The following is a 27,790-nucleotide window of genomic DNA, read 5'->3' on the forward strand; positions in this document are numbered from 1 at the left end:
CAAACCAACCACCCAGCAATGAAAGCTACTCCCTGTTGTATCTCTTACTGTGCATATGTGACATGCTTCAGAATGATGGTGTGCTCTTCTTTTGATCCTTTCAGAAACAGTGGAGAAGGAGAAAACCAGAGGAAACCCAATCCACCCCTTTCGCGGAGCCTTGTGGAGTTCAGCGGTTTCAGCAGAGTGATTCTTTTGGCATAAACTGGTTTTTCAAGAGACATTCCTGCCATTATGAATGAAGTAGCAATAGTGAAGGAAGGGTGGCTTCACAAACGAGGTAAGTGTCTCTTTCCTCCAGGACAGTAGGTTGTTGTTCTCCCATGTGGTGATCTGTCCTTTAGCAGTGAATCTTTTCCCGTTCACTCCACCGGGAAGCAGCACACAAGGACTGTGCATGATTGTCAAGTGTGAGAAAACACGTGTATAAGGTGTTTCCTTTGGGGGGGGGGGGGGGGTGTTCACCAAAAACTGCATCAGCTGCTTTCAAAATTAGGGTAAAGATAGCAGCTGAAGGAGATGCCGCTTCAGAGTGTGAAAGGTTAAACTCCATCCCTGTGCTCTTTCATATACAGGTCTGTAGCTTTTCTTTTTGTGTGAGAAGGTGGAATTGTCTTGAGGTGAATCTTCATTTGAATGGTGAAAAATGTGTCTGTGTCTTGCTAGCTCTGCTGTGCTTTTGCAGAGATGTGCTAGAGAATGTCCTTTTGTTTGTGTGCGAACCGTTCTCGGTACCAGTGTCCTGGACAAGAACAACAGCCTTGAGTTGTACACTCTGTGCATTTCTGTACCACTAATGGCATTTGATATATATAAAAAGATTCTTGGCTGGGTGGCAAAACTGAAATAATAGTCTTGTGTACCGTTATGCTGCTGTGAATTTTAAATGTTTATTCCCAAAACAGTGGGCTGGTTTGGCTTTTTTTGAGGGGGGGGTGTCTTCAAGTACTACAGCACTGCTCCTGAAAGGTACTTGACTTACCTGTTTCTTTCTATTCTATTATCTTTGCTTGGAAAGGAGGGAGCAGTGTTAGGTTCTTTCCATAATACCATCATTTCACTTTTTGAACCAAACTCAGGATCTTTGTGGCCCAGCAGTTGGGAAGCCCACATGCTGTTGCAGGCTTAGGGTTTTTCTAGAGGGTTTGCAGCACTTTGTCTGAAGGTGCAAAGGTGTAGCATAGCTATTTCTGTTAAAAAATGGAAATAAATTATCATCATCTTGATAAAGGCTGATGGTTCTTCTGCAACAATAAGAAATTTCTGAGAATTTAGGAAATGTTCATAATTCATGCTTTGGAAGGGTGGAAGCATATATTGCTAAGAGCTGGATATGCAGCTTATTTTAGCAAACATGTTTGATTTAAAAATGGTTTGATAAAGTTTTCTTTTTTCTTTTTGTTCTGTTTATTTCTGGTAGAAATGCCTTTCCACTTGTGATCTCGAATAACTTGTTCAGTAATTCTGGTGTACCTTGCTCATAAAATATTTGACAATTATGCTGTGCTTGGATAACACAGGAGAGACACAGAACTATGTTTCTCATCCTCATTTATGAATCTAGAAACGCTTCAAATCAGAGATGTTTTTAGTTCTAAATGATGTTTTTAGGCTGGGATCTTTTAATAAGTCTATTGTTGCAATTCTTGCTACGCTTCCATGTAACTTAAAAACAATGTTGTGTTATTTTGAGGAGCACTGTATGAAAATCTGGGGCAGAAACATTTATTTTAAGAAGTACAAAAATGGAATTTTATTTTCAGGATGATTCAGAGGCAAATGTGTCTGAAACTTTAAAACAGTCGCGTTGTATTTCAAGCTTGTCTGTATCTACTCTTGAGAATTGAATTTTTGTTGTTTCTAGGATTACTTTCAAGTAAGGAGACCTCTGGAGGAGGTCTTGGTAAGAGATGGCCTGATCTCCTGATCTGCTTGGTGGTTGTGTTTTTGTGTGGTGTTTTGTGTGTGTGTGGTTTTTTTGTTGTTGTTGTTTTTCTTTTTTTCTTTCTTTTTTCTTTTTTAAAATTACCTTAGAGAAACAGATTATTATCTCTGATGGTTCGCTGATAATATTATGATGAGATTATCTGCTGAACTCATTGCCATTTCCAGATTACTCTGCATGTTCTGCAGATCTGAGACTGCAGATTTATGCCCAAACTGTTAAATGTATCTTGGTGGTTTTTAACCTGTTCCCTGATGCCTTTTTGCCTTCTCAGCATGCGCAGTGACACCTATTTCATTCCACTTCATTGACTTTGCAACTGTTAATTTGACACTGTCCATGAGAAGAGGGCTGTAGAAAGCAGTGCTATCTCTCCTCCTCAGCTTGCCAGCGTGTCAGCTCCATTGCTCTCTTGGTTTTTGTAGCTGTTTCAGGATCAGTTGACAAATTCAGTTCTTTTGGCTGGGGGTGTGTGTGGGGGGAACTGATCCACTTGTGTGTGTTTTGTAAACTATTCTTTTTTTTTTTTTTTTAAATCATCTGCATTTATTGCCAGACCCTATTGGTTTGCTGGCTCTGCAAGATCAAGTGCTTCAACCACAGGATGTTTCCAAAACTGATGTCTGATACTGTGAGCTTCAGAAGTTAAGGCATAAACAGTAATTACTGCAGGGAGGGACTGCTAAAGGAGGATTTTAGATATAGGAAATGCATATTGTTTGTCTTTTGGATCATTTATAAAACTGAAGGTTGCACTGCATGTGTCCTTTAAAGATCCTAGAGCTTTCCACATGCAAATATTTTAAGTAGCATCTGGCTGAAGTCCAGATTGGGCAATGATGTTCTCTCTGCCTAACGTTCCCCCTGTAGCTTTGGATACAGTATCTCTTAGTTCATGTCCTGAGCAGTTGAACAGCATGGCTGAGTGCAGTTAAAACAGTTTCTGCATCTTACCCAGTAGTGGCTTAATTTTGGTGTTTTTAATGATTTGTGTACTTATAAATCATGCTGCAAAGTGCTCTGGAGCCCTTCTGGATAGCAGGTGTATATAAGCATAAAGCTGTCATTAGCAATAGCAGGTGTTTTGGCCTGGCAGGGAAATACCAGGGCTTTCTAGAATTGTGGGGTTGTTTTCTTCTGTCAGCGTGCTTTACATTTCTGTTTTTGTTTCCAAGATTAAAAATACAAATGGAGAAATGAAATTAAACATAGCTGCCTGGCCCAGAGCTTCTGGCAGTTCGGTAAGCCGGTCGCTTAGGGGAAGCTCCACTTCCAGTAGTGCGGATGTTTGGCTGTGCAGGGGCCAGAAACATCCCTATGACATGTCTAACCTCAGCCAGGCAGAAACAGAAGAATTCATGAACCTTTTCCCCCATTGGCAGTGCTTGGTGCTGTTACTGTGATCGCAGGGAGGAGATAGACTCTTGTGTGAAGGCAGACACAGTAGTTAAAATCCGAGCTGTTCTTTGCACACCTGCGTGGCTGAAGGGTTCCCACACACACAGAGAAAACCTGAAGAAACTCTGTCCTGGGGTTGGGGTATTGTGTGGGGTTGGTGTATTGTGTGTGGACATCCAGAACATGTAGCCCCTGCTTGTGTTATCTTTCCTTACTAGGAAAGGTTGGGGAAATGGATTGATGCAAAGGTGATATAACTGTGATTGAATATGAGAGGGGAAGAGAAAGTTATCTACCCAAATTGCTGGTTGTTGAGTTCTGAGATGACAGGATTTCTGGATGTGGGTCATGAGTATCCTTAATTTTGGTGGTGTGACGTGGAACTTTATGGATAAAAGAGGTATGCTGGAGTGTATTTTTTTTACTTTACTGATCCGTTGTAAAGATCTCATTGGATTTCTTGCATCTTTTTGCTCTGGTCCCTGTTTATGAAGGTCTTTGCATTGTCTTCAGTCTTCATCCTGTGGGTGGTGGGGTTTTTTTTTTTAAAGTCTTTCTGCAAGGCTAACAAAGGAGGGGATTGTGTATTTGATACTCTGTCATCTCTGTCTTCCCTAGTATGTCCGGTTTTCTTATTAGGGCATAAACTCATATGGAAAAAGGAGTCTTTGCAGGCAGGGAAAGAGGGGGAGGGAAAAATGCACACTGACCTTTAAAAAAGGAAATAGAAATCTCAATTTCTTAGTCTGAGAACTCTGAAGCAATTATAAGCAGCAGGAGAGATCTGTTGATTCCTCCATTAAAATGCAGCAAATGTAGAGTGAGGTTTTGCTTTTGTTTTTACATAGTATATAAACAGCACGTGTGAATTTTTAACTGAAAACCAGAATGTATCCTGCAAATAAGAATTTGTGTGGACTTTAGGCAGGTAAAAGTGTGTGACTGGTTGGGAATCTGGCTTCTAAGCTGATCAAGATTAACTAGAGGCCCTTAAATGACAAATTATATAAAAGATACATATTCCACTTAATGGAATTACTACTTCTTAAATTTATTTTGGTTACAGAATCACTCCTGTAATGAAATGGAGTGATACAGACATCTTTATAAATAACCAGTAGTCCATTGTGATTTGTCTTCCTGCATAAAATGAATGTAAGTTCCATCTGTAAAATACAAAGGGGGAGTTCAATGCCGATTGTTGCTCTTGTAACTTTCTCCAGCAGAACAGCACAGACAGTGATCTTTAGCTTTGTTATTCTGAGCAGGGTTGGTACTTTCAGTATTCTGCTACTATGAATCAAAACAGGATCTTACGAAGTATGACCAGAAGTTAACTTTTTTTTTTAAAGCCAGTTGGTCTCTTGTGTTGCTGTTTTTCTTTGCCTCTTCTTTCTTCTCTCTTTTCTCTTCTTACCATCTGCCTTGCCTCTTTCTGTATATCTGTGTGCCTGTGTCTTGATTTGGGGTGTGTTTTATTTATTACCTTGGCTTCTGTCTGACCCTTGGATGTAGCAGTGGGCTTTCTGGATGAACTGTGTAGCCAGAACCTTCGAGGTTCAGCTTAGTTCAAGGATTGTCTGGCAGTGGCACTTGATACAAAGACCCATCTGAACTCAAGGTGCCAGCTATAGAGGGCACAACTGCTTCAGAGGAAAAACTGAGGGCAAAAGGAAAGGCAGGAAACAAGATAGAGGCTGAACAAAGAGCAGAGCAGGGACGTTTGTAGCAGAGAGAAAGAAGGTGCTGAAGCATTAGGTTTGTAGGTAAATCTGTTGCTCTTCTTATTGGAAACAAAATAAACAAAGTTTGTGGTTTTTCTTGTGTGTCTCTTTTTCAACACAAGGGGCAACAGTTTTGCAATGCTGGTTCTCAGTTGCTTTCGTTTTGCTTGGCCTGTTCTGGGAAAAGAGGATTGGGGAGGAACCAGGAAATCATCCACCAATAAATCTGACCTTGGTGGTAGAAAAGATGCTAGAGACATTAAGAAAGGATGAGATCACAAAACATCTGGAGAAAGATGAGCTGATAATGGCTAGTCAGCTAGACTTCTGGAGGCTAAAGCTCATCTGATGGAATTATTTGTGGAGAGATCATAGGAAACAGGCTGGATCTAGTGTACTGTGAAAAGTCTGCTATGGGAGTCAGATGCTGAGAATTAGCTAGTACAGTGTGAGAATACTGTACTACATCTTTGAAAGAGCTAGCATAGCCTAGAGGTTGCTCATCTTCCTTCCACTGAGCAGACTACGTAAGTCTTTGTTACTTTCCAGTATTCTTTTCTGGAATAAAGACTTTTCTAATACTTTTCTGTGTAGGAAAACTCATTCTTCAAGCCACAGTTTAACACTTTTGAAGGGTGAAGTCCACATGTTTCTTTTTTTTTTCTCAGTAATTTTTATTCAAACATTTTTCCCCACCTTTTTTGCAAAATACTTTCGGTTCTCTGGAGAAGTCATGTTATGTTAGATGTTATTCTCTGTCGTTGTAAACTGACTGGAACTTACATGTGAGTGACACCAAACACTTTTGCTTTGAATGGCAGAGAGAAGAACTCAGGTGTGGATGGCCACATTATTTATGTCAGTCCTGAAAGTTTGCTTTCATATTCTGTTTTATTGTACATCAGAAGTGAAACAAACTAGGACTCAATTTTGTCTCTAAAAGTAGGGTAGCATCATAAATTACTGTTACTTGCTGTTAAAAGAGACTTGAGAATGAGAGATCTAGGACGTTGCAAGCCCTGTTCAAGCTAGCCTGGGAATGCTTGAGACAGTGGATTGTGCAGGAACTGGCTTTGATCCACTCTTTCATGGTTCCTTAATTTTTCAAGAAGGAAAAGGTAGGTCTGTGGGAAAAAAAATAATAAACTTGTCCATGTGTGGTTTTCTGTTCTTTTTATCTCTGTAGGCATATTGAGAAGTCATCAGGTTTGGATTTAGGAAGAAAGTAGTACCAACTGTGCTATTTTGAGGTAAAGATAGATCAAGAGTAAAGCTTGTTGGTTGTTCTTGCAGGAGTGGTTCTAGGCAAGGTGCTATGCCATGCCTTTTAAGTCTGGCATCTTGTCCTCAATTGAAAATGCCTTCCCCTGCAGCCTTTATCTGGATGCCAGGAGGTTCCATCCCTTCCACCATTCCCTGCTGGTGCTTCCCCTGCCTAAGCACCACCAGTTGCCCCCTGTGCCTGTGCCCATAGCTTCTCCTGCCAAAGTTTGCTCTGTGTTAGTGCTCTTAGCCTAGACTTTACCATCTGCAAAAGCTGGTCAGGATGTTGATGCTCTTAGAGGAGTACATGGTGACATGCAGTGTGTCTCCTTTTGTCACAGAGTGTTACTGGCAAATTCTCTTAAAACGCAGGGTAGTTGTTGGTTTCAGACTCATTCAGGAAACAAACCTTAATATGTGTTGGAAAGGGGTTTACTTAATATTTGAACAGAGCACTCTAAAATAATAACTGTTAGCTTTGTGGGGTTTTTTTTCCCTTTTACATGTTGAGGTACCCGATTCGCTAAGAAAAAAATGAGTTAAATCTTATTTACAAAGTCATCATGGGGGGGAAGACAGGCAGGATTATTATTTTCAGATGCATTATGTGCAGGTACAATGTGCCTCTTAAAGGGGGAACAAAAACCAGGAAACTATATGAGGAAAGAGGAAGAAAAAGAATGGAGAAAGAGTAGCACCATATTAGGTGTGAAGTAGTGTGCTTCTGTAAGAAATACTTACTGCAACTGAAAGGGGGAAATAATGAAGACTGTGAGTGCAGTTGGAAAACATTTTATGGGACTCAGGGATTCTCTTATGTCTTCAAGTTCAGCCAAAAATGTGAAAAAAGATAGCTGTTCAAACAATATTGTGAAATTGGTCAATTTATTCAAAAGTGCATGGCCATATCTGAGGACAGCAGAGGTAAACAGTCACCACAGACTGTGGGCAAGTCAGTGTTTTCCAGAGTCTCTTGGGTAAGTGAGGATAATGTGTTTTGGAGCACTGTCTGAAGCCCTGGCCATTGGTGAAGTGCACGTAGAGGTATACTTTGGAGTCAGTGGGTCTGTGCATGATATTCCGTGCTAATATTAAGTGGGGCATCTGAATCATGCACAGAGCTCACAGATCTGTCTGTGCTGCTTGTGTTTTACTAGTGCACTCTTAACAAGGTGTGTTAGTTGTGAACCATAGCCTTCATAGGAGATACCTGTCCTGGGAGGGGGTTCCAGTCCTAGAATGGTTTGTTTGGAAGGGACCTTTAAAGACCATGTGGTCAAACCCTCTTGCCCTGGGCAGGGATGTCTTTCACTACATCAGGTTGCCCGAAGCCCCATCCAACCTGGCCTGGAAGTCTTTCAGTGTTGGGCCATGCACAGCTTCTCTAGTCTACCTCTTCCAGTGTTTTACCACCCTCACAGTAACAAATTTCTTCCTTACATATGTGTAGTCTAAATCTACACTCCTATAGTTTAAACCCCTTGTCCTGTCACTATAGGCCCTGGTAAAAAGTCTCTGTTATATACTGAAAGGCTGCAACAAGGTCTCCTCTAGGCAGAAGAGCCCCAGCTCTCTCAGACTGACTTCATAGGAGAGGTCTTCAAGACAAACATTGTTACGCTGGTAGGAAAGGCTGACTTACGATGTTGACACTCCTGTCAGTTGAGCGGACAAATGCTGATGGGGGTCAGGGCTGCTTAGAGTAGTCTCTGCTAATGCTCCAATTCTAAGTGCAGCCCATTATGTTTGTGGTAGCTTTAGAAATTGGTTCTTACCTGTAGAAGTTAAGAACTTGGAAGTTCTGTTAATTTTTTTCATTCTAAAGCAGAGGAGCTTGCTATTCCTCATCATGTAGAGGAAGAAGTGGAAAATACAACCTGAGTGCTTTCTTTACAGTTTAGAGTAAGAAGAGAAAGGGTTGTTTAATTATATTTAATGAAAAATATCAAAATAGAGGATTTCAAGTAATTTCCATGTTTTTATTTTTCTAAACTTTTCACCTAAGCAGTGTACCCTACTGTGTCTGCAATTGTGTCAGAAAATCTGGGGATCAAGATCCTGATTACACATGAGAAAGCAAGTGACACGACAGTATAACTTCCATATTTTCTGCAAGAGGCTTGACCTGTCTCATGGCTAATAGAAGCAGATAAATGGAAATACATTTCAACTGCCTTTTATCCATCAAACTCCAGTTAAACTAAATCTCAAGATTTAAGAGGGAAGGAAATACTTATTTAAAGTTTTGTGGTGTGTTTCCATATGAGTCTTTGTACATTCAATATTACAGCTGCCAACATAATTCTGTCTTGTTTAGATTGATGCAGTTACATTGCTATGGAAAATATTTGCACTAAGTAGTGTTTATGCCCTGAAATACAAGGGTACACACTATTTCATATATTCTTGCCATTATGCCTAAGTTGGAGCTTCACAGCTGGAGTACCAGTAAAAAATTACACCCTTGAACAAACTTGTTAAGCAGCTCAAAATCCATTGTCAGGCCTCTTCATAGCTGCAAAATGGGAATATGACCTTCTATTTGCTGGTTGTTTTTCAGGGACTGCCAGGCATGGATTGTCTGGACTGGTGGGTGTTTTTGAGTCGTACATATCCCTGTGCCAGTCTGTGGTCTGTAAACTTTCTGTAAATAGCAGTCAGCTAACTAAATGGAAGTGCTTTCTCTGTAATGCAGACTTTTGAGGGTTTTGGTTTTTTCACTTTCAATCATGCAATCTCCTTCCCCTCTTACCCTTATTAAGTAGAAATAAAACTTCTGGGACACCAAGAGAAGAGAAGACCATTTATTTCTTAATTCAAGACTTAAGTATGTAGCAGTGTAGGTTTAGCTATGTTACATGTTTATTGTTTCACTGCAAGCTGCTGTGTGGAGCAGACTAGAGTCCAGTTGTGATAATCTGTGGTAATAGTGCTGGTTGTGGGGCTGGGAAGTAGCTTTATAGGTGGAAATTGATTTCTGGACATAGGATATGATTCCTTAGCTGTTATAAATTCAGTAGTTGAGTCATTGTGCAAGTGCTGCCCTGGCAGGGTCTTGAGAAGGCTCCACTTCAGATTGGGAGGTTAAATGCTACTAAACATCATGGCTTTTTCCTCAATAGCTTAAAAAAATAAGGAAATCTTGTCTGTTTATGTGGCTGTTAATAGAAAAATGGCTTTGCTGCTTTAATAGTACCTTTGGTGATATGTGTCAGTGAAAAAATAGAATAGCAGTTGACTTTCAACTTGAAATTTTATTTCCATCAGAGATCATTGTAGTTCTACATCATCTTTTCTGGTACAGATACATTTTTACTATAGCATGAACATTTGAAGGTATATAACTGATGTATCTGCTGATGTGGAAATCAAAGTTGCCTTGTTAATTGCATGATAGGAAAAGTATCTTTTTTCTAAATCAGAACAAGAGAAAAGTGACTTTTTCATAGAAGAAAAATCACTGCAAACTTGCCAACAGCAGCCTTGAGCTGACTTGTAGAGATACTGCCTACTGAACGCTGTTGTGACAGCTTGTTTCTGTCTTTAGCCTGCAAAGTCAAGATATCTTGATCTGAGAGATGGGGAGATAGTTAACTTCCATCATCATGGAAGAATACCAGCACACTTAGCTTTAAAGCCATTCAAGACTCCATTGGCACCCCTTTGTTATACAGTGTAGCTGAAAACGAACTGCAGCAATAATGAACCAATCCATCTAAATCACAGCAGCTGAACAACTGACTGTTCTATCTCAAAATGCAAATGCCTTGTGCAGAATGGATTTAATTGTAAATGTTTGCTTAGTAGGGAATATGAGCCTTTTAGTTTGCGACAATAATCGTGAATACAAAGACCCACAGAATTTTAGGGTTTACATAGCTTGTCCCTGTTCTCATAACAATATTTCAAAGTCAGGTTTTTAAAGTGTACCATTTGGCTTTTTTCTAGTCAGTGAATAGAACGCTAAATGCCCAATCTCTGAGCGGTGTTTCGACAACTGAAAGATAAATTTAGCTCCATGTATTTAGATCAGGCAGGATTTTCTGTTGTATTCCTTTCAAATCTATATTGGGGCTTTTATATAGCTTCAGATAATAAGAAAAAGTGCTGACTTTCAGAGCCTGGATTTGTTTTTGCACTGCAGAAATGCCAAGTGTAACTTACAGAAGTAGCGTTTTCTTGGAGGTTCTAGTAAGGTGGCTCTCAAACAATTAAGAGGGGTTACTGTTAGGAATTTCTGTTCTAGTGAGGGGAAAAAAAAATAGCAACCAACAACCAACCAACCAAAAAACCACCCTCTGCATTAAAACAGTTATTTATTTATTTACATTCTTGAGACCTGGCTGCTGAATGCAACTAATAGGGATGGATTTCTGTCACCGATTTGAATGAATTAAAGTAAAATAACGTTGTAACTTCATGGCAAGGAGAAGAGCTTCACCAGTAAAAAAGAAGAGAAAGCAGAAATGTCTGTCTGCAGGCTGTTCCCAGGTATCTTTCTGTGTGAGGAAAGACAGATAACGCTTTGAAAACACACACGCGCCCTCATGTTTATGCTTCTGTTAGCATTTTGCCTGTGCGTCCTTTAATAGCCTTCACATGTGGATTAGTCCTTCTGGAGAAAAAAAAGGCAACCAAGCCCCCTGAAGAATAGGCCTTTGTGACACTGGAGAAGTTTACTGTGCCAAAGTTATGGTAAGAATTTGTACATTTTGGCTGCTGGAGCACTTCCTTCCCCTGTGATGTTTTAAGTGTGGAGTAGAGGGTGTTTCTGGGTTTGTGTTTTTTGTTGTTTTCTTTTCTTTTTTTTTTAAATGACAATGCAAACATTCATTTTGGAAACTAAACCGCCCATTCACATGATGCTGCTGGCTGTATATAAACACCCTGTTGATCTTATTCTGCAGAAGTCTTCTTTGGGCTTCTGACTCACACAAAATGCTCCGCTGGTCTTTTCAGGGCTGTGCTGTGGACTTAGGCTGTATCTGCACAGGTTTAGCTTCCCAAATTCATGTCCTAAAAGAAATGTTTTTGCTTGGAACAGGGCCCTCAGAGCTGGGATGCTTTTGTGCGTCTCTCTTTCGCTGTGTGTTTAAAATATTTCATTCTGATATCTTGGAATTGATTTTTGTTTTGTCTGTATTCCTTGGATAAAGCTCAGCCTGTTGGGGAGATGTTTAGTATTTCTCAGTTGCAAAACCATCTTCTTCTTACATATGATGCTTCTTCGTACGGATCTTCTGTTGACTATTTTAGTGTGTGGGTAGGTAAAGTAGCTGGAGATGAGGGAGCCCTGCAGAGCACAGAGGACTTGAGAGGACACCAGTAGCTCCATAGCCAGGTGAGCCTTTCCAGAGGCCCTGGATGTGGTGATGAGCTGTGCAGCACAGTTGACTTTACAGGGGCTTTCTGGAGTAACCAAGGGCAGAATTCAAGTCCAAGGCTGGACTGTCATGGTGACAAAATATTTAGAAAACATTTTCTTGCTTGAAACAAAAGCTTGGATTGTGCAACATGAAGTACTGTCCCAGTGTAATAAACGACGTTGTGTATTTTTAAAGGGTTCTGTGTGTTCCCTGACAGCCAGCTCCTGCCAGATTCAGCGTGTTCAGGTAAAACGAGGCATTTTTCCTCTGGACTGTTGTCTTTACAAGCTGGGTTAATTCTATTCCTTTACACAATGGGGTTGCAAAGATGCAGCAGCCAAATCTGGCCTCATGTTTTGACCAGCCATGTTACAGACACGTGCAATGGAGCAGTTTCTTCAGCTGTAGTGGCTCAGCTGCATTAAGAACAGTAGCTTAAAACTTACACCTTGTCATCGGCATAAACTGATCTGATTGTGAGTAAGCTCTAGGACTAGACTTGGTAGTGGCTTTTATTGGGTTCAAGTGTGCTGTTCTTGTCACAGTGGGCACCTTTTGTACTTGTAGGGATTTCATCCTTCCATGATAACTGCTATAACTTTTTAAAATGCTTGAGTTTTTGAGATGTCCCAGCCTTGCTGGTAACTGCTCTCTGACTTGAAAGGAGGGCAGAAGTCTAGAGTGGCATTTCATTGGGAATAATGATTTTAAGATGAATAAACCTGTGACAGCTGAGTGAAGACTACTAGCCAGCTGTATACAATGCAGTCAGCATAACGTCACCGTTTGGAGTGAATTTACTTTTCCCCAGTCTAGTCTGTCTGCCTGGGTAGTATCTGTTACAGTTTTGGAGAAAAGCATGGGTTGACATGTATACTGCCTTCTCTGCTTAGAGCAGTAGGTGGCCAAATTTCTTTCTGAAATAGAGAGTTCTCTTGGCTGTACAGCAACTATAACCAGGTCGTCTGCAGAGACTGTATTCTTTGCTCTTCAAAGAAGTGGATGTTTTGAAAGTTTCAGTAGTTGTTGGAGTTTACTGTTATTCATGAAAATGGAAAACAAAAGCAAAACTAGAGGGAGGGGGAATATACTTTCCTAAGATTTGCATCGTCTTGCATCTTTGTATGCTTGGCATGTAACCGTGCCCCATTCAGAGTGCTGCTCTGAACAGGGCAGAGCGCGTTCTTTGGGCTGCTGCTTTGTTGTCATCCACTAGTTCCTCTGTTGCATTGAGCTGCAAAACCAGCTGCTTTTGCTTTTCATACCTATTTTTACCATCTCTAATTTGCTATTAAGATGTTAACTTCTGCCTGGAGTTAGCCTAGCATGTCTCTATGCCGAGGGTGCGACGTGGGGGAAAGCAGCCACTTCTGTGCTTTCTCTTGTGCTATCCTTTCACACGTGGGAAATGGCCCCTGTAAGCAGCTGCAGAGCTGCTTTATTATCCCCTTTAAAAGCTCACTCTCCTTGTGTTGCTTATAAAAGGCATTGACGAACTTGCTGTGTGTGTGTGTACTGAGACTGCTGTTCTCTGCAGCGCCTGGTATTGGTCCCTTCTTTTTCTGTGTCTGTCTGTCTGCGCTTCTGTTGTGCGGGTCCTGTGACTGTAAACTGCAGAGCAGGGGCTGTCTCCTTGTTGTATCTGTACAGCAGGTGGCTCAGCTCCAGATGTGCATCTGAAGTTGCGGTGTGCTGCAGTAACACAAATCATGATGGGCTAGAAAGCTCTGTCTAAAAATAAATAAAAAAACCCCTACCAAACCCACACAACAGATTCGCTATTAGTTTTGGGCAATTTTTTTATGAGTTGTTTTGTTTTGTGGAGTGGGGGGATTTTTTTTTTGTGTTAAACCTGTGACAGGTTACTGTCAGGAACGTGCAAAACTCACTGTGTATGGAGTTTTCTTCTTGCTTTTAGGGAATCCTCCCCCTTCATTCAGAGAAAAGCTCGCAGCAGCATCTTCAGTCTGCTAGGAACCAAGTACTTCATAACAGTTCTTGTTGGTGTCTTGGGGAAGTTTGTTTACTCCTGTGACTAGACCGGGTGTGCTCATGGCAAGACCTCCTGTTTCTGGAGACTTTGCTCTTTTCAGGCACCATTTTAGAAGTGGAATGACACAGAACAGGATGTGTGGTTGTGTAGATACATGTTCACGCTTCAGAGGCTGTGCATACCTTTTTGACCATGTACAATCCAGCACTATTTCTCATGATTCATGTGGTGAAGTGAAACATGGAGGAACACAGAATTCATTTCTCTCTTTTATGCCCAGTACACAGAGAGAATATTTATTGATATTAATCTTTCTGCTGACTCTTACAATCCTCAAACCAGCTACTGCAGGCAAGGAGATTAAAATGAGGGCACACGGCCAAGCAAACTTGAGGTTTTGTTCCCAGAATTTGATCTGAAAGTTGCATTTTTCTAAAGTTGCATGCATTCTATTTTTTGCCTTTGTTTTTTTACAACTCTCCTGAACTAGGTACATGGACTGCTAGTGTTAGGATTTAATTTCTAGCATTTTGAATGGCCCTGCTTTGAGTGGACGATTAGACCAGATCACCTCTAACAGCTTCTTTATGTTGTAAGCATTTTCTGGTTCTTGACTGGTTTGATATTGGGCATCTTGTGCAAAGCCCAGCCTGATTTTTGAAGGAGAATGCCAACCCCATTTGTAGAGGTTTTTGGTTTTAGCTTTTTTTCCCCTTCTGATGGCTGTCAAACAGAAAATAAACAGCGATTTATCTCTTAGCAGACCTTTTTGTTTCTCAGTGTTTGCTGATCTGTTTGGGATTTTTCAAGGAAAATGTTAAAAACATGGAATAAGTACCAAATCTTGCTTATTTACTGTTTGTAGTTAGTGTTCGTGGTCTATGCAAAAAGTTGCTTTTTGCTTTAATTAGTAGAGTGTCTGGTTTCCTAAGATTGCTGTGTAGTCATGAAGCTGCTGGGAGTTTTGCTTTTGTTCCTTTGGTTGGTGACTGTTGCTGTGAGGCTCGCTGTCAGAAATTAGAAATGTTTCTAACCTCATCCCAGCTTTTCTCCTTCACCCCTCTGAAGTCCTTGTGTAAAAGTTGAGAGGGAGGAATGCTCTTGGGGTGAAACAGGGATAGGAGGATGCGTTGTGGGACTACCTCTGTTCTTTCTGGTCCTCTCAGAGCAAGGCTTGTTATTTGTCACTGATGGAAGTTAATTGGGTGCTTTGGTCCTTCAACAATAGCTGGTTGGCTGTGGCTCCTTTAGATTCTTGACCATGACAGAAGAGGTGTGCTCTAGATTCACACTGTGTTGCTGGCTGTTGAAGTTTACAGCAACAACCTTTTATAAAAGTAGAGGCCTGGGCCATAAGGTCCAGTTTATCAGCAGAGATTGACAGGATAGTCTACTGATGTCAGAGGTGATCTGGAAGTTGAGCATGGCTGGTCTGGTGTCCTCAGCTAACACCAGCCCACAGATTTCTTCCTTTGTCCTAATCAGTATAGTGACCAAGCCCTTCATCAAGGACTGTTTGTATTGGAGTAGCAGTAGTCCCTCATCTTTTGGAGTCAGACTTGATAAACCAGGTCATCCCTAGGGGTGATGGATCCAGCCTTTTGTTCCAGGGTAATAGTCACCTCAAACAGTTGACATGTAGGGCATTCATAAAGCAGTATTGAAGTTGTAGAAGCCTGTTTCACAATTAGAGATGTGGATGGCTGCAACTGGAGTCCCAAAGGATAGAGTAAACTTTGGACCTGAGGTGCCATTTCTCTCCAGAAATAGAGAGCCTTTGAGGGCAGGGTTGAAATCTGGCTTGGCCAGAAATGGGGAACCTTGAGCAGTCTGTAGCCTGTGGAATTTGATTTATCTAAGACAAGATTGTTGTGTGAAGTCTGGAGTCAGGGACACTGTATGACACTACATCAGATCTACGTTTACATCTGTGTCTGAAATGAGAGCTGTAGTCCCAAAGGGATTTTTTTTATTACTCCTTACTGCTGTATAACCTGAAATCTTCAGAACAGGGAGAGCTTCTTGAAGGATACATGTCTAATATCCACTTCCTATTTAATCTTTCACTATTTTTTTAAAACAAAATGGATTTATGACTTGCCATGGATTTTCTTTTTAATTTATTTTTCTACTTTGAAAACTCAATATGTCTTCCTTCCTTTTCCTACAATACCAGGATAGTGTTGACTATTTGTGAAACCGTTTTCTTTGTTCGGATTTGGACTTCTGGATACAAACAATGCCTGGATCAGATACCCTCTTCCATTTTTGCTGGGCTGGAAATGCTGTTGTTAAAAGGCATAGGTGTTCACTGTTCCTTATTTCCCAGGTTGGTTAAATTGAAGGCAGAGCATCTAGGAGCTGAAGGGATGGCTGATGTGTTAGAGTGCCGTCCTGGAACTGAGAATCTAAGCCAGTCTTCCCCTGTTCTGCCACAAACTTCCTCCTATATGATCATCTCGGATAAGGTTATTTTTATCTCTCTGTGCCCCAGTTCCCTATCTGTAAAATGGTGATAACAGCACTTCCCTACTTCACAGGGATGTTGTGAGGACAAACGCGGCTCAGGCCGTGGGGCTCTTGGATCCTGTGGTAACTGGGGGCACAGATGGAAGAAGGGAAATGTTCCGCATAAAAGATTTCTGTTCTTCAAGCCCAGCAGCAGGTTACAGCACTGATACGAGGGTGGCTTCCACTGAAGTCACTGGTACCATGGTTTCCACTGATGCCATGTCTTTTCCCTGAATGCTTCCTTGCTTGGCTACTGTGTACATACCAGCAAAGCACTTGACGTCCTTGCTGGATGCTATTGTTTGCATCCTTGGCTGCAGGCTCTGAGAGCCCAAGAGCCTGGGTGAGACTTCCTACTCGTGTTTGCTGGCGTGGGCCGCTCCCAGCGACTGAATGGAGTACGTGCTTCTGGCAACAGCCACCCAGTGCATTTCACAGCTCACTCAGACCCTGGAAGGAGTTAAGAGTACGTATGAATGGGTTTTCACTGGTGAAATTCAAACTGCTGTAGCAGTTACTCAGAGTGAGCCGTAGCCTGCAGTCTGACCAGAAGAAAGCAGTTGTCCTTGACATAACTGGTTAAATTGCATAGAAACCACATCCTTTGTGTTGTCACTGACAACATAACATTCCTTAACGTTTGATTTCAAGCGGTGCTTTATTACCCAGCTGTACATGCAAACATACTTTCTTCAGAAGAATTTCTGTCCGAAGTCACCACAGAAGAGTACAAACCTCTTTCCGTTCTAACATGTACTTCATAGTGCTCGTTTATATATAGTACAAGCAGGTAAGAGACAGGAAACCTATCTGCTTAACATTTACATTGTCACGTATCCAAAAGGGAAGGTTATGGTGAGTTGAATATTTATTCAATCAAATCCTGTTGGTGCAAATTGAAGTGTGGTTTGGGGGAGCTTTTTGGGTGAGGAGCGTGCGTCGTTTAGTGCCTGCTCCTTGAAACATGCAGCTCATGTCATCTTCCTTGTTCACCTGCTTTGCTGAATTCTATATTTAGTTGTCTGTCCATCCACTTGAACAGGACAAAAATAACTTCAGTGTAATCCATCCTCTCTGTCCTTTCCTCTCCACCCCTTCCCTCCCCTTTCCTTTCCTGATGCGGGTTTAGGGCACTCATTTGTTTGGGAAGTGGTGGATTATTTTTTTGTTGGTGGTTGTTTTGCTTTGTTTCTGTATGAGAAGAGTTGGGGGGCAGGAGAAAACATTTATACCCTGCAATGAAATTGTTGTGAAGAGTATGCAAACTGTCAGAAACACTTCCTCGTCTCTTAGAACATTTGCTGAGGGGGGTCAGAGTGTGTGCAGAGTGCGTGGAGGGAGGTGGAGCAGAGAGGTTGGGAAATGACTTGCATGTGGCATACATCTGTCTGACAAAAAGCCAACCATGCCAGGGGATAAATGGACAAACAAATAGTGTTTCGGTTCTGAACTCGGAGGTTGAACCTGAAGTTTGCACAGGAGCAACTCTTCAGATAAATTTCCAATGGACCTTGACTCCTGTTGTGCAAACATGTAGTAGCTAGCACATAGGAAGCTGTCCTCTAAATTCCTGCTTGGAAGAGGATCTGCGCACAGGCTGTGCTTTGACTGGCTTCTCCTGTGTTCCCCAATGGATGTGTGTGTGTGTATATACATTCATAAACTCTGCACAAATCAATACCAGTCAAACCCCCCAGAAATATTTAAGCACCTAACAACTTGACTTCAGCATGAATTGAGCACCTAATTAGTTAGGCACTTCTGTTAATCTAGCTGTGGATGTTGTCTGGTTTTGTCCATGAATTGGATAAAGAATGTCCACTGAACTTAGCAAAATGTTTGCTGCCTGTGTTATCTGAAATGTTGTCTTCCATTAGTAAGCTGATAGGGATTTGAGGGAAACTGTATTGTTTTGGTGAAACTGCTTTGAGATACAGCCTGCCAAGTTCTTGTATCTTGAGCTGAGCGGTGGGTATGTTGTTGTTCCTGACAGACACGTTGTCTGGAGATGCAGGGAAACTGTTCCCACCATAAAAGAACTTCAGTGGTTTTTAGGTTGTATTAAAGGCAGTGATGAGGAACAGAAAGATTGAGGAAAAAACCCCCTTAGATAATGCCTAAACGAATTCAACTTGTTTCTTGTTGTAATTTTTCATTCATAATCTGCGTTTCAAAAGAAAACGAGAAGTAATTTTTTTTTGCCTCCTTGCATTCACTGAATTACTGTAGGACAGAAGGAAAAAGATTGTTTTTGAAAACTACTCACCACTTTAAAGATTAAAGTTCTCCTTCCTCCTCACTTGCCAGCATGTGGATGAAAGCCCGAGCTCCATGGCCCTGTTTTGACTTGCAGCTGGGTGACAGAGGCGTGGAGGAAACTCACTGGAGGACACCATAACGTAGGGATTTCTGAGACATGAAGGGCCTGGAGCAGCACGATGGAACCTCTAACAAAACCTGGCTTTCGCTTAGGAGCCTAAATCTTGGTCTGAACCCTGAGGCTGTGAATTTATAACAGCCTGCCATGGCACCTCAGGTCTGTGGGGTGGCATCCCACTGCCTTGGTGTGTGCTCTGTCCCGCTGTTAAAGTGAAGGGTGCTTTAATTTTTAGGAACGTTAATTCATTACTTCACAAGCACAAATACCCACTCTGGGTGTTTGAAAAAGAGCAGGCCTTGAATTGAGAGTGCAGTTCTTCTGCTTCCAGGCGTGGTGTAATCCTGTTAGTAGTCTGGGTTGCTGCGATGGTACGGGACAAGCCAGGCTGCCTCGCAGGCATCTGCTTCTCTGCCTATTGAGTCAAGTCAACATCCTCAAAACTGTAATTTTCACTGTAATGATGGATTACACTTGTCACAGTTTACAGAGTTTTGTCTTGTGTGCTTAATAAAAGAAAACAGATTCTAATGCTTATTATTTCTGAAGTCCAATACATCTGAACTAAAGCTCAGTGTGTGCAAGACAAACTACGCTTTAATTTTACAATTGTCTGATGGGACTTTGCGATTTATTTGTTGTTACTTCCTTAATGATGTTGCAGTCAGAGGCACTGTTTTGCTAAATGTTGTGTAAAAAGTAAATTGTAGCACAGCAGATGTTGGTATTTGGATGGATGTCGGTGCAATGGGGGGACAGCAACAGTCATCTCTGTCAGCTGTCTTCAGGCTCGGCAGGCCTGCTGCGTGGTTACTTTGGTGTGTAAAAACAGCTCGTTTTGCAACTGGGAAGTTTGGCATTACATTTGGCACCGAGCCACCTAACTGGGTTAACACAAGTGTTTATCCAGCGATTTTCTCAAAATTGGTAACTTGGAGAAAATGTGTATTAAACTTCAGTACAAAGGAAAGGGGAAGCACGGCTGGATCTCCTCTTTTTAGAAGGCATCAACGTTTGTAATGCTGAAAACCCTTTTTATGATCATTTTTATTTCCTCCACTGCTGTCTGTCTTTTGCTGTTTTATCATCAACCTTTTTTGCAGCTGCTTGTGTCCTTTTTAAAGATGAAAACAGGAAAGCGTACCTGATGAAATACAAACTATATGGTGTTGCAATTACCTTTCTCTCCATCCTGTGTGCTGTCATGAATTAGGTGCAAAGAATTGAGGTCTGCAAATGAAGGCATTTAATTACAGCTCATCCCCCCCCCCCCTTTTGTAGGAATTCCAACTACAGCATGGAACAGGAGTCTCAATCTGCAGAGCAGCTGATTTTTGTATGATAAATTACTGTAGATTTTACCTTTGGGTTAAGTAGAAGAATCCCTGCAGACCATCAAGAATTTTTCCTCTAACTCCTGTCAATATTGGAGATATTTCTTTGTGGAAATAGCAATTTGAGCTGCATTTTTCATAAGGAAGAGCAGGGAAAAGCAGTAGCTTTCCAAAGCAGCAATTTCAATCAGATTTAATGCTTGAAGTTGGGAACCTTTTTATTTGGGGAAACTATTATAACAGAGAATTTGGATTAATTTCTCTAATCCATTTTAATCTTGTATTGTCTCTGTGATTAAGTAACTAAATGTCTTCATTGCTCAAAAAATCTCCCATTTATTTTGGAAAAGGGAAGATGATTAAACTCTGAAATTTGGATTCTCTGGTGAAGGGAAGAAGAATGTTTGTGGGGAGTGTTTTTGAAACCAATGACAGTGACCAGTAATGGACTTGTGTTTAGATAATTTTGTAGGTAAGCTGCAATTTTATCATCAAATATAGTATCAGTGCAGTAAGTTTCATGTGGGTCCTTTGTTCTCTCTTGTTTGATTGCATTTTTTTTTTTAAAAAGAGAGAGGATGTTACCTCTACATTTCAATTTCTGTACCCAAGTGTTGCTTTGTTTAGAAAACAATAATTTGCAAGAAGATTCATTTAATGTGCTGTAGATAAATGAAAATTGCAGATTAGCCACTGTAAGTAGAGCAGTCACTGATTTTAGGGAACTTTTTTTTTGTCTCTTGGCTTGATACTGAAACTGTAATACTGATTTTAAATTGGTTTTCTGGCATTGTGGAGGTGCAAATAAATGCAGTAAAGCAGGAATTTGGGAATAATCTAAACTTTAGAGTTTCCCCAGACCAGGCCTTCCCCCCTGGCCAGCAGAGACCCAGTGCTGGGGTCACTTCTTGTCCCTTTGTCAGCAGACTCCAGCCAGAATAGTGATACCTCCCCACATTTTGGCTCAGCTCTACTACATTCTTCCCCCTCCACAAGATGCCTCTATCACAGAATCACAGAATATCCTCCCTCTTTCTCCTCTTCCTTCTCCTCCTTCTCCCCTCCTGCCTTTCAGGCAAGAGGGTTTTAAGGGTGGCCTTGCTTGGCTTGACCCCTGGGGTGGCAGAGGAGACCAAAAGCAGCTGCCACCTGAGCTGATAGCATCAGATCAGGGACAGCTGGAAGAGAATGCTGTAACCAGAGCCTGCACTAAGCATCGAATGACAAAGGAAGGTGTGCAAGGGGTTTTCTGTACGTGTGCATGTACCTTCCTTTGCAGAGGTCCCTGAGGCACGGACATGGCCCCAGATGACCTTCCTCAGGAATGTTACCCCAGGTGGCCTGTAGGCTTTTCCTCTCTTTTTTTTTTTTAAATAAATATTTTATAAACAAAACAAAGTTTTTAAAAAAACCCCACCAAAACAAAACCCAGAACTCCTGTAAGAGTTTAAAGCTTGATTTATTGCTTTCTGGTGTTCTCACGGTTAAGCTGTGGGACTCTAACTCTCCTGGACAGCTGCTGTACTTGGTGCAAGGTCTACAGACCTGAAGGGCAGCTGTAACCTGGGCAGGCAAGGGGTGTGTTTTGCTTCCGTTTGTGCTGGTAAGAGTGGGGAAATGAACTACAGAGCAGACTGTGCTTCAGTTATGGGACAGGGCTTTTAGGGTTCAGGTGAGAAGAGGGGAATGTGTGTGGTGAGGAGCAGTGGTGTGGTGTGCTGTGCTTGGAAAGCTGGGTACGGAGGAATGGTGGGGCTGCTGCAGCAGTGCCTGACTTCTGAAGGTCTGGTGGGGCAAGTGCCAGGTTTGATGCCCATGGAAACTGGTGTGAGTTTAGGGCTGGCTGAGGCAAGGGAAGAATGTTTGTTTTTCTCCTGGGAATAGGAGCAATTTTAAAAGGAGACTGGAATTTTTGCTATGACTATCCCAGAGCAACAGTATAGGGAGCTGCAGGCTGGAAAGTGTAATTCAAACTCCCACCTTCCTGTGCCCATCTGCCTTTTCCTTCTGTGTGGTGTACACCTTTCACTTTATTCAGCTGGGGCACTATTTAATTCCTCCTTGTGAAAGAAACAATTTTGTGTGACTGACTTGAATGCATCTCTCCTGGGGCTTGGAGCTGTTAGGGAGAGGCATGATGAGCTTACTGTAATAGATCACATTGGGGTTCAAAAAAGAATAGTCATGATTATATGTTTTTAGTAGTACACATGCACACATGGTTCAATATTACAGGGCTAAATTGTGGTACCACTGAAATCCACCAGGAATTTTGCTCTTTAATTATATTGAGATTTTACAACACACAGTTAAAATATCAAAACAAGTGAATTTTAATAGTGTTTAAGGTGACCAAAGTGTGTCTAGCTGAGCCTGTGACCCTGTTGAGGCAGCAGTGGGGATTGTGCTCCACTTTACAGTGACAACACACCTCAGTCCAAGGCACAAAAAATCCTTGGCAGGGTTTCTTACGCCTGTGTTACTTGGCTAAGCTTAGCACCAGAGCTACCATGGCTGCTTGCTCTCATGTTACCCAGTGGTGAAGTTGCTTTAATAAATTCTCAGTATGCAATTAAGTTACTTTGCAAAATTCCTCTCAACAGAGGCAGGCACTCCTGTTATCTGGAGGAGACTTTTGCTGCAGAGTATGGCATAGTGACTCAGTAAAAGTTATCTGTGGAATACTAAATTTGGAGGCGTAACCAGGAGGTTGCCATGATAACAAATATTAGAACTTGATTTCTGGGAAGTGCTTGTAATTTTTCCATTGATGACCATTTAAATGGCTCAAGATAAATGAACCTTTTTATTAGAACTAACGTGGCCTCTGTGCCTCTCCAGGGTTTTGCAGACTTGCCAGTGACGAATTGAAGAAGGGAAATCCAAATTAGCCCCAGACAGATAAAGAACACACCCCTTTTTAAATGTTGCTTATTATTAAAATATTTGCTTAACTTGGCTTATGTGAATCTTTCTATGAAATATTTACCCTGTAAGTGTTTGTATAAAATTTTGCATTCTTTTCTTTTTTTCTTGGCACTTTAAAAAAAACTTCCTGATGCACAGCATGGCCACACAATTACTGGTAGAGCTTTTATTCTAAGTGGCCCAAAACAACTCTGTGTATTTATGTTGAAAATTAGGACTCAGTCCCTGAAGCTAAAGGATAACAATACAATGTGTTCATTTCTTACCCTCCATAAATGGCTTATTTATAAAAGTCTGTGTTCTGCAGCTTATTTGTTACAAATAGAGCTTTTTTTTTTTCCATTCCAAACCACCTCTGAGGTTGGTCCAAATAATCTGTTTTAGAAAAGCTTCTGTTTCCATAAATCTCCCCTGATGTCCCTTAACCCTTTTCCCCCACCCACCATTTTTTTACAATTCCTCAAGGTTTTGATTCACTGTGTGAATGACACAATGATCTAGTAACAGGAGCCAAGGAGAGTGAGACAGGGACTCCTGAGTCTTCACCACCAATGTTTTGTCCGTGGCCACGTCCTGCTTTTCCTCCTCCTCTGCTCTTGCTTTCCTACGTGCACCCACCCCTCAAGTTACCACCTCACCTCTTGGCTTCACCAATATTGGGATTTTAATGGGGAAACCGATGAGTAGTTTTCAGATTTAATGTCTGCAAAGCAAATAAATGCATCATAAGATCACTCTGTGTCTTTGGCTCTCTTCATCTTTTTTTTTAATGGGACAGAGTAGGGGAAGAGACCTACAATCAATTTTTATTCTATTAATGAATCTTTCCTGAACATCCTCTATGTGTAGGCAGCCCTAGGAATAAAGCTAAAACTGTGCTTTTGGACTGACTTTGTTTAATCTCTGGGGGAACTTTAGTTTGTGTGTGTTTCTTTGCTTTGTCCCCTTTTACACTATCTGTCAGTCTCTAGACAGGATTTACTGAAGAACAAAACAGGGTATGTCATATTCAAATAAGGCATGTGTTTAGATAAGTGCAAGAGTCGTGGCTGAGGATGCTTATGCTAAGAGGTAAAATAATTAAATCAATTTTTAGATGATGCCTAGGAAAGCCCTTCCCTGTTGAAATACACTGGGGTGTGGCATGTTTGGTGTTTTGGGTTTGTTTTTTTTTCTCCTTTGTATTTTTAGTAGAGATCATAAAATCTTTGGAGGATTAAGTCACACCCTTTATATAAATACATGCAGTGTATTTAAGAGCCTGATTTGCAGAAATACTGATTGTATTAATTTCAGATTGAGTTTGAGGAATAGTTGTAGGTACCTCCCTCCTCGAATGGGGCAGATACTTAATAGTTGCAGAGGTTTAGGAGCTGAAGTGCCTTGTTAGCTGTTTGTGCTATTTTCCATGACAGTGTCAAGGTAAAAATTACTTGGGGAGAAATAATTGTTCCAAGCATGCTTAATTCAGTTCAGTGAATCTGACACCTCCTTTGTCACTTTTATTTATTTATAAAAGCAAGAGAGAGTTGGGCACCTGTCAAAAGCAGAGGAATACAAGATGGCACTTTCTGTTTCAGGAACATTTTTATTTTGTTAAAATGCTGTAGCTGCTTGTGAGCATATTAAGGAAAAAATATCCTTAATTGTGTTGGACACCTCGTAGTAGTTTTAAGTTCTTTTGCTCCCACCATGAGGTAGTGAAGATGCAATTCACTCTGACATTGTTTTCAGTGTAGCTTAAGAAACCACTTTATACTTTCCTGTAATTTATGTAGCTATCCTTAAAACTGCTGTTTTTAATGAAACTTCATTTACATCTTCTCCCACTGGAGACAGCTGTAGGTTAGGACTAGCCTGACTAAGCTGTGCCAAAGGTAGGAGTAAGGAGTTTTTTACATGCTGATTAATTCTCTTTCGCTCCTTTGGGAATATCTGGTATTGCTTAAATTGATTGCTGTAAGCAATATGGCAACATTTTTGACCTTCTAAACTGAAATTCAGCAAAAAAATAAAAACAAAGATAAACCTCTGTGTTTCAGTTTAACATAACTGTTGAAATAGAGTGATAAAAATACAGAGGTGTCGTCTCGGTGCTGGTGGTGGTGTTGGCTGGAGATCTCAAACCCTTTGACAGAGATGGAGTTGGAGTATGTGGTAGTTGTTCATCTCCTCCATGGAGAAAGTACTGGGTGAGAATCTGTTTTTTTCCCCCCTAACCAGACTTTTGCTCTTTCCCCTGGCCTAGCTTTAGGAACCAGAGCACCCGTCCCTTGCCTTCCTTAGGTGTTTCCCATCTGCACTGGGGTGTGTGTGTGTGAGACCAGGGGCAGAGGTAGCTTCCAATGCGCTTATTTTTCTACACAGCGTGCCCACAGAGCTTTGTGGGAAGCGCTAATCCGAGCCTGTTTGTTGTTTGTGAAGTTAAAGTACAGATGTGGGGTGCCAGGACCAGCAATAGTCCTTGCAGGGCTCCCTTTGTGGCTCGAAGGCCAGACTGCTCATCCACCCCCTTCTCCCCACCTCCAGCTCCCCTCTTCCTTCCCTCCCTCCCTCCCCAAATTCCCCCAAGATATGATAATGAAGCAGGTGCCCTGTGTTGCAGCTTTGTGTGAGCGTGAGAAACGGCAGTAGGTTTAGAAAAGCTGGAGCCGGGCTGGAGGAGGAGGAGGAGGCATTTCTTCTTAACCTGTTGGCAGTCACGTCAGTCACGGCCGCGCGGGCTGCTGGCTCACCGCACGACCGTCCAGCTGCCCCAAGGAGAATAAAGCGGGGAGCGGATTTGCCGTGCCCCGAATTAGCCCGTCGTGACCGTGGGACCCCACGTTCAGGCCGTGAAAGGCGCGGAGGAGCTGGGCTGCGAGCTGAGGAGCCGCGGCCTGCGCAGGCGGGCTGCAGGCTGACCTCCCCACCGGGGAGCACCCCGGCAGCAGGCCCGGAGGCCTCATTGAGATTCAGGGCACAGGCAGTGTCTCCGCAGCTGTACGCTGGAGGCGGCGGCCGAGGAGGCATCCAGAGAGGGGCCAAAAAAAAAAATCATCAAAGAACCGGCCCCCTTCGCTGCCCCCTCTGAATAGGCAGACAAACCAGAGGTCCTCCTGTCTCCAAGAGCGTGTTGGGAAAGACATTAGCATAGCCTCTTTTTTTTATTTTCTCTTTCTTTCTCCCTTCCCCAAGCTACTGAAAACCTGGCACTGTGTTTAAATATCTTGTTTTGACGGTTTGTTGAGGGAAGAGTGTGGCACCAGCCTGGTGGGTGGCTGTGCAGCTATTTAAAAAAATAAATAAATACATATTTGACCTGATAGTTTTCATTGGGGTCACCTTAAACTTGCTTAATTGTTTGGTGTCAAGTCATTAAGACCCAGAATTAGCTCGCTGAGTTTGGAAAGGGCTGGCTTCGGAGTGCTTTAGAAATGCAAAGGCAAGTTTTCAAACCCCGCTTTCTTTTTCCAAATCTGTTTTGATTTCAGCTGGTTTTGCAGTGAGTGGACACATATCCTATTTACTCAAGCAGCAGAAACTAACTGTAAATCATGGTCCTGAAAGCTTCACATCTTTAGGGAAGCTGGCATCTGTTTCACCAAAACCTTATTAGGCGGACAGGATGCAGACCGCTTCTTGCAGCCATTGAAAGTCTCAGGAATGAGTCATTCTGCCTGTGACCGGTGGCACATTAGCACTGCGACTGGCATAACTTTCATGTTTCCCTCAGACGGTTCAGGGCTGTACAATCAAGGAATGCAGTACGGCTGTGGAGCGTGTGGGAACCTACAGAAGGCTTGCATAACTCAAGAGCTCTGATATTTCGAGTATTGTTCTTCATTGTAATTGATGGTGCTACTTCTGATGCTCAGAGCAGAAAGTTTAACGTGTTATTTATCCATACATTTGTGGTAGTCACTTGAGTGCATTGGAAATAGCTGAGACCTTCTTGCCAGTCGGTGCTCTTAGGCTTGCACTGGTTACTTTGGGATATGAGAAAGTTACGGTGCTTTTGTGAATATCAAGGGTATCGCTGGATGCTGACTTGGTTAACCTAATGATTTCCCTTGCTCCCACCCCCCCCAACATTGGTATGTATGAGTTGATTAAAAAAATAAAGCAGAGGCTTCTTAAATATAGTCTGTTCTGAATTAAAGGGTGTGGTGTTGGCTTTGAGTGAGCTTGATGCAGCAACAAGCATGCAGCAGTTGGTAAATAAAGATGGATTTTCTTTTGTTCTGCTGGTGCTTGCTGCTCATTATTCTCCACTTACCCCGTGAGCTTCCCAGGGAGTGGCAGCTGTTTCTGATGTTAGACACTCTATCAGTGGTAGACAGCTCCAGATTCGGTGAGATACTGTTGTGGGGAGGAGAGGAAAATAACCTAACCCTGCATTATTGTAAATCCTCAGTAGAATTAACTTTTCATGAACCAAGAGAGTTTTGTGTTTAACTTTTTCTGAAATATTCAGGCGTAAGCGCGCTTTGCAGTGCACGTTACGGTGAAAAAGCTTTTCTGGCATGAGATGGATTTACATTCTAAGTGTGTGTTAAGTATTTTAATATGCAGTGTGTGGGGGGAGACACAAGGCAATAAAGGGAAATCGGTCTATAACAATCTTCTTGTATATTTCCAGATATATACAGTTTGGGAATCTTTGCAATTTGGAAATTGCTTGGAGTAAACAGAATGGTACATAAAGATTTTAAATAATAAAGCTAGCACGCTACAGAGGAGTCTGTTTGGTTCCAGGTTTTTATATGTAGGATTTATAACCCATGCTTTTGCTTTCCTGTCTCTGCAGTGTTAGCATTCTGTTACTGAAAACAAAGAAGGCTCTGCCAGGGCATTACACAAGCAATGAATCACAGAGGAAAAAATGTTTTGCTCTGTAAATTGTTCACTTTTCCATGGTGGATCATTATTATTATTTTTTTTTGTGGTGTCTGATAGAATTTGCCACACG

General features: G+C 41.8%; 1 protein-coding gene across 2 annotated transcripts in view; it reads left to right on the forward strand.

The window, feature by feature from the left end:
* Positions 1-234: 234 nt before the first annotated feature.
* The window catches only part of AKT1 (AKT serine/threonine kinase 1), a gene marked incomplete at its 5' end in the record, with an annotated part of 65,716 nt that continues 38,160 nt past the window's right edge, over positions 235-27,790 (forward strand). For both annotated transcript variants that reach the window (XM_084270548.1, XM_084270549.1), the window contains one exon: positions 235-280. In XM_084270548.1, coding sequence (XP_084126674.1) covers positions 235-280 — 46 coding nt within the window. The remainder of the gene's footprint in view (positions 281-27,790) is intronic.

Source organism: Gallinula chloropus (assembly GCF_964237585.1).
Source record: "Gallinula chloropus genome assembly, chromosome: 14".
NCBI classification, from domain to species: domain Eukaryota; kingdom Metazoa; phylum Chordata; class Aves; order Gruiformes; family Rallidae; genus Gallinula; species Gallinula chloropus.